We start from the raw sequence: 7,788 nt of genomic DNA, 5'->3' as shown, positions 1-7,788 counted from the left end.
CATCACATATCGAACATCTATTTGTAAAACTTCTCCACAACACTGTGTTATAGCAAAATTAAACAACTACAAACCTTTACGGTGCGATATTAAATAAAATTATCAAGAAAAAGTTCCCACAAACGTTTTCGAACCAATTTAAGGTTCTTCATCAGGTGAAAAAAACATAAATACGTAAAAAATCATTTAATGGAATACAAAATTTGAAAGAGATTCGATCAATGAAAGGCATGAATCCTGCAGCTGTCATCATCAATAGGCATGCACATTCTTCCGATATAAAAGTTTTTCATTTATATAGAATTTTTTCCGTCATATATAAGCATTTGCCACGCTAGGGATAGAGACAATTCATCCTTATTGTTAATACACTTATTGTCATGGGCCGCTTTATATATACAAATTGCTTTGATCCATCTTAGTTGCTCGGTATGAGGTGTGGTGTGGTGCTCTAAAATCTGAGCTTAAAACCATATCTAATACAGTGGTGCCTCGTACAACGTACTTAATCCGTTCCAGGTGCACGTCCGTTAAGTGAAACGTCCGTTATACGAAACGCATTTTTCCATAGAAATACATGTTAAAACATATAATTCGTTCCACAGCATAAAATAACTGTACTGTACCATAAAAAAAATGAAAATGGAGCAGTCACTAATTATGCCGGGTAGTCAGATGTTGTGAGGAGGTGGAAGAACACTTTCTTCACATATTCATACCGATACAGACTTTTTATACATTGTAGCAGGTCTCTTTTTATTGTTTTTTAATCGGAGTCAGATTCAGAAGAGGCTACCGGAGCTTGCAGGGTAAACTGCTCTTGTTCCATCCTTTGTTTTTTGGCAGCTTGCTTCTTGATAAACATGTCCAAGGTGGTCTGTTTCTCTCTCTTCTTCAACACATGTCGGAAATGATGGGCAAGGGTGTCATTGTAGAGATCGTTGATACTGTTGGCCTCAGCTATGTTTGGATAGTGAGTGTTGGTAAACTCCTGAACCTCTCCTCCTTTGACAAGGAAGTTTCTGTCAACTTTCACTCCTGATGATTTCTTGCTTTGTTTCAATTGAAATCATCTTTCTGTTTTTTAGGATCTATGATTTGCACAACACTTGAATAAATGTAAATACCCTGCACTGAGGTGATGTACGTAATAAACAAGGGAGCAAGCCGAATCCCAACGGGAGTTCTGTACTTCAGAAATACTAATAATATGTTCTAATAAAACTAATATATTATAAAAATAGCAGATTGTCATTGGCAACGGCAAAAGACTGGAAACATCATTCGCACTTGTTCACAGAAAGACCGTTGTTCACCTCATGTGACTGCTGAACGGAAAGTCCGTTGTTCGAAGCCAGTCCGTTGTTCAAGTCACGTAATGGTCAAACAGAAAGTCCGTTATTTGCAGCATCCATTATTCGAGGCGTACGTTATACGAGGCACCACTGTATAGCAAAATGCCATGGATATCACAACCTTATGTGTAACTTATCTAGGAAACTACATCATCCACAAGTATCCGCACAAGCTGCATTGCAGGAAGAAGAAAGACGATCCTAAAGACAGAGTTCTTGTCACTTACAACCCGTCTTTACAAAAGCTGTACTCTGAGATTGCTAATAAGAAAAACATCAACATTGCATACAGGAAATGTCCTACAGTATTTACGAGGGTCATCCTAGAAGTACCCGACCTGACATAGATGGCGGTACTTGTTTGGAAAAAAAACGACTGTGTTCGAAAGTATCAACCTTATAAAGCTTAAGTTTGAAGTTTGAAGACGTTACGTTGTATAGTATTTTTTTGGCAGCCATAAATAGTGAACAATCTCAGTAAATTTGTAAACATGGGAAAAATTTGTCATCGTTATGTGATACAATACTTTAATTTGAAAGGTTTCAGTCCAACCAATATTAAAGTTGAGCTAGATTCTACTCTGGGAGAGTCTGCTCCCTTGTTTACAACAATAAAATATTGAGTGGCAGAGTTTAAACGAGGCCGTACGAGCTGCCAAGACGAACATCGTAGTGGTCGACCAAGTGAGGTGACCATGCCAGAAATGGTGGAAAAAATCCACAAAATGGTATTGGATGACAGTCAACCAAAGTGCGAGATCTAGCAGACATGGTAGCATTTCAAAAAGTGCTGTACATCGCATTTTAACTGAAAACTTGGACATGAGAAAGCTGTGCGCAAGATGGATGCCGCGTTTGCTCACAATGGGACAAAAACAGCGTCGTGAGGATGTTTCAATCGAGTCTTTGGTAATGTGTCGCAGCAACAAAGCCGAGTTTTTGCGTCGATTCATAACCATGGATGAAACATGGGTCCATCACTTCACACCTGAGACGAAAGAACAGTCGAAACAATGGACTGAAAGGGGAGAATCAACTCCAAAGAAGGCGAAAACAGTTCCATCTGCTGGCAAGGTCATGGCGTCAGTTTTTTGGGATGCGCCCAGAAAAAACAATCAACGGCAAGTATTATGTGAACTTATTGCAGCACTTGAGTGATGAAATCAAGAAAAAACGGCCACATTTGGCGAAAAAGAAAGTGTTGTTTTATCAAGACAATGCACCAGTTCACATATCCGTTATTGCGATGGCCAAAATCAATGAGTTAAGGTTCAAATTGCTTCCTCACGCACCCTATTCGCCAGATTTAACCCCCTTGGATTATTATCTCTTTCTAAACTTAAAAAAATGTCTTGGTGATAAAAGATTTGCCAACAATGAAGAGGTGGAGTCTGCGGTTGATGGCTATTTTGAGAAGCTTGAAAGTTCTCACTATAAACAGGGGTTCAAAGCTATTGTACATTGCTGGAAAAAGTGTATCGAGCTAAAAGGAAACTATGTTGAAAAATAAAGATATGTTTTACCAAATTTTTTGTATTTCTTTGTTAGGTCGGATACTTCTGGGACTACCCTCGTAATATACTCCATAATGCTAAGGATGCTCCCAACAATCACTTGCTATCGGGAGTATATGTCATCCCATTGAATGATCATTGATGTAATGAAGAATTATTATACACTGGCTCCACTAAGTGCTCATTAGGTGTCAGAATAAAAGAACACTAGGCTGACATACAGCACGAAAGAGTAACTACTGCACTGGCTCGTTATGCTACGGATCCAGACATCCATCCAAGATTTAACGAAGCCAGGATCATCCACACCACACCTCATACCGAGCAACTAAGATGGATCAAAGCAATTTGTATATATAAAGCGGCCCATGACAACAAGAGTATTAACAATAAGGATGAATTGTCTCTATCCCTAGCGTGGCAAACGCTTATATATGATGGAAAAAATTCTATATAAATAAAAAACTTTTATATCGGAAGAATGTGCATGCCTATTGATGACGACAGCTGCAGGATTCATGCATTTCGTTGATCGAATCTCTTTCAAATTTTTTATTCCATCGAATGATTTTTTACGTATTTACGTTTTTTTCACCCGATGAAGAACCTTAAACCGGTTCGAAAACGTTTGTGGGAACTTTTTCTTGATAATTTTATTTAATATCGCACCGTAAAGGTTTGTAGTCATTTAATTCATCTATTTGTATTTAAGGTAGAGATTTTTTTAGGTAATTTGCAAATTTCCCATGATCCGTAAAGAATTGTGTTAATATAATAGATTAATAGATGTGTTGGTTGTATCCAATCATATTTGTACATGTCCTTTATAATCAGGAAGAACTTGTACATAGTCTTTTCTTTGTATGTATTCCATTTCTGTTGCCATTTGTTTAAAACGTCATTCCATAATAGTTTTTTGGCTGTCTGTAAGCTAATTTTGTTATATATTATCAGTAATTTAGGATCATTAGTGGCAGACTTAGCCAATTCGTCCGCTCTTTCATTCCCAAAGGTACCTTCATGTGCTCTGGTCCACATGAAATTATAATTGTTTGTTGAAGCTGTTATTTGTTCTTTAATTTTTGTAGAAATTTGATTTAATTTAGTGCTTTTAATTGTTGCTAGAGCAGATGCACTATCGCTTATAATGATGATGTTTTTGAATCTGTATTCTCTGTTTGTCCACACTAAGGCCTCAAGAATTGCAATCATCTCAACTTGAAAGATTGTAGATAATTCCCCCAATTTAAATGTTTGATGATATAGTTCAATGTTGTCAGAAAAGACTACAAAAGCACAACCAACTTTATTTACAATTTTTGAACCATCGGTATAGATTATGATATCTTGATAAGAAATATTCTCATCAATATTTATAGGTTGGATACTGGGATGTTGACTCATACAATATGGTGTTGGATTTTCTAAATCTGATGCCAGAATAGTGTATTCGTTAGTCGATATATCTTTGCCCCATTTTAAGTTGAAAATTCGACTATAATATTCTATATGTAATTCAATTGGGGGTTTTTTGGCCAGTACTTGTAGAGCCATATTTGGGGCAGTTCTATAAGCTTTTGTTAGGAGGATGGTGGCTTTTCTTTGTGCAGAAGTCAATTTTCTTTTTGGATGTATTTTAAAAGAAGCCCATCCCCATGAACCACAAGCATATGTTATTATGGGGATGATAAGTTGGTTGTATATTGTATCTAATGCTTTGAAAGTGAGGCCCCAGGTATTACGGGCAACTCTGGAAATAGCTTGAAAAATTCTACCTGTACGATTGGTAATGAATTCAATGTGTTTGTCCCATGCAAGTCGGTTGTCAAGAATTACACCTAGATATTTTAGCATTTTGTCAATATGTATTGACTTTCCTCCCATTTTAATTGTAGGAACCCTTAAAAAGAGGTTGGGGCGTCCAGGTAGATTGAAGACAGTGCCATTTGTTTTATTTATATTAAATCTTAGTTTATGATTTTCTCCCCACGTATATATTTTTTCGAAAACTGTAGTTCCTTTCTTTTTTAATTCTGCTCTGCTGTTTCCTGCAATTAGTACTATTATGTCATCAGCATATGCAACCATCATGTTTTGCACAAAATTTTGTTCGAGGAATAGATCAAACATTATTATCCAGAGTAAAGGACCAAGGACAGAACCCTGGGGACAACCTCTTGCTACATCGCGAAAAACGGTATGATGTCCTTGTTGTATAATTGCTGTTCTCTCTTTTAAATAGTTATGTAGAATTTTAAATAAATTCGAGGGACACTTTTTCCAACTAAGTTGTAACAGTATTAGCGGCCACCACGTACTATCAAAAGCTTTACTTATATCCAAATTTATCCCGAGTACAAATCTATTGTTTTTATTCAATAGATCTATTATTGTGTAGGTTACAAAATAAATAGCATCAGAAGCAGATTTTTGGGGTCTGAAACCATATTGGGAATTACCGTATTTTTATGAGTATAAGTCGCACTTTTTTTACTACTTTTTGGAGCTTAAAATCATGGTGCGTCTTATACTCGACAGGTAACCATTTTTACAGTGAAATTATCTACAGTAGTGGTCCACTCTAGGGACAAACCTGTGCAGTGATCCATTAAGCACATGGTCCCTCAACCGAATGGCTAGAGTGCCTAGATTAACAGAATAGCGACACACGAGTCATCGCCGCCATGTTCTGTCGACTGTCATCGCATGACCTCTGAGTTTACATTAATAAATGACGATTATTTCAGTTTAATAAAGGTATCGATTCACCCATCTGTCATATCCTTAAATAAAAAAAACGAATAAAATGCATCTTTTTAATAAAAATAACGAATAAAATGCATTCTTCATATTCTAGAATAAAAAAACGAATAAAATGCAATCTCCCATTAAAAAAGTTTTTTCTAAATTTTCTGTCTGAAAATAGGGGTGCGTCTTATACTCGACAGCGACTTATACTCGTAAAAATACGGTATGTAGATATTGATGATGTTCCATATGCCAAAGAATTCTGTTGGCAATTAAACGTTCCAAAGTTTTCCCCATCATTGGCAAAACAGAGATAGGACGAAATTCTCCTGGTACATTAGGTTTAGGAATTGGTACAATTTGAGCCAATTTCCATGCTTTTGGAAAAATTCCATAATTTAAACAAGCGTTGAACAGTTGTTCTATATATGTTCAGGTATTAGCTCCCATATTTTGCATACTATAGTAGCATTCATACCATCAATCCCTGGAGCTTTGCCATTTTTCAGACGTAGGAAAACATTGTTTATCTCATGTGTTTGAAATGGTATTGTTGATGGATTGTCGATATTGGAAGAATTATTTATGCGAATTGAGTGTTGATATTCATTATCGGATGCAGGATTATCGATGATACAGAAACAATCCATTAATCTGTTTAGTTCTCCCACAAAATCATTATTGTGATCCTTTTCTTCTTCAGTACTAGTAAGACATTGAAGCTTGCGAAGACGATCAGTACATAACCGAGTTATGTATCCCCAGGGGTTTTTTGAAGCACTTTTACAGTATTCTTTCCAGCATTGTAGTTTTGATTTTTTAAGCTCATGTTTGTATATGTTTTGTTGATGAAGATATTCTTGTTTAAAAGCAGTATGCATAGGTTCTCTTCGGCATTTCTGATAAGCACGTCTTTTCCTAATACAAGCTCTACGAAGAGTACTTAGTTGTGCAGTCCACCAAGGAACAGGTTTTCTTTTCATTTCTGATTTCGGAATATATAATTCACAAGCTTTATTTATTGTTTCAATATTCTTGTTTATTATATTTGTAATATATTCAACATTGTCAAAATTATACTCCTGTAGATTAGAGGTTAAATAGGTTAGAAGTGAATACCAGTTTGCACGAGATGTATTATATCTGAGATTGCAGTCATACACATCCAGACCAGAGCTGACTGTCTCAATGCTGTAAGCAACATAATTATGATCACTGAGTGATTCATCCTCGAGTACCTGCCAGTTAATGATCTTTTGAAGTAAGGCACTTTTGCATACAGTGACGTCAATCCAGGTTTCCCCACTATGTGATTGATATGTTGGGGGAGAAAATGGGTTATTAACTATAGAAAGATTGTTAGCTAGGAAAAATTCATTGAATTCCTTACCTCTTACATCTAATTGTTCTCCACCCCATGATGGTGAGTGCGCGTTTATATCATCAGCAATGACAATATGGTCATCGCAAAAACAATCAATGATACGTTGGAGTGATTGTAAAATATTACCAGAATTCTCATTGCGAGGACAATATATGTTAACAATTATAATTTTATTATTATTTATCAATAGTTCCATACATATGATGTATTGACTATTATAAGTTTCATGAAATAAGATAGGCAGATTTTTCCTAATTATAATAGTAGCTGCCCATGGATAATTATTATTATCCTTAAGGGTAATACAGTTTGTTGGGAAACAGCATAGAGAATTATTATAACAGTATGGTTCCTGTACTAAAATGATGTCATAATCTCTAAATTTTGTATTCAAAACAGAAGCAGCAGCAATACTTCTTTGTAGGGCAGGGTGCCCCAATTTGTTTCGTTTGTGTTTATTAGTGAGTTCTGTGCATCTATTTTAGGCTTTTCAGTGCCTTTAGATTGTGCTATTTTATTTTTGCGCTTTAACGAGGCCTTAGGGGAAGCAGTTACTGAACCTCCCAGTTGGTCCTGCCTGTGAGTAACCCCTAGTGGGTGAAACCAATCAGTAAGTGCGCTTGTTCAAAACGTTAGAAAGAGTCCTTTTAAGGACTATGGCCAAGAGGCCGAAAGTTTCTGAAACGGATGACGAGATGTCATCCCAGGAGATGGAAGTGTCTCACCAAGCAGAGAGAGTACTACTTGCGGAAAGCATCCGCGATGAAATTCAAGAATATATGATGGC

At 36.3% G+C, this 7,788-nt stretch overlaps 1 protein-coding gene and 1 pseudogene across 1 annotated transcript; one reads left to right on the top strand and one right to left on the bottom strand.

The window, feature by feature from the left end:
• The first annotated feature begins 1,393 nt into the window (after positions 1-1,393).
• LOC111632970 lies at positions 1,394-2,513 on the top strand (annotated as a pseudogene).
• Positions 2,514-3,562: 1,049 nt separating this feature from the next.
• On the bottom strand, positions 3,563-4,423 carry LOC111632969. The gene has a single exon (XM_023377485.1). It carries the CDS (start codon positions 4,421-4,423, stop codon positions 3,563-3,565), a length of 861 nt encoding a protein of 286 aa, XP_023233253.1.
• Between the last annotated feature and the right edge of the window lie 3,365 nt (positions 4,424-7,788).

Source organism: Centruroides sculpturatus, unplaced genomic scaffold (genome assembly GCF_000671375.1).
Source record: "Centruroides sculpturatus isolate CEXI.00-Female unplaced genomic scaffold, Cexi_2.0 scaffold814, whole genome shotgun sequence".
Taxonomy (NCBI): domain Eukaryota; kingdom Metazoa; phylum Arthropoda; class Arachnida; order Scorpiones; family Buthidae; genus Centruroides; species Centruroides sculpturatus.
Note: the sequence above shows the minus strand (reverse complement) of the source record. Positions and strands in the feature narration are given on the sequence as shown.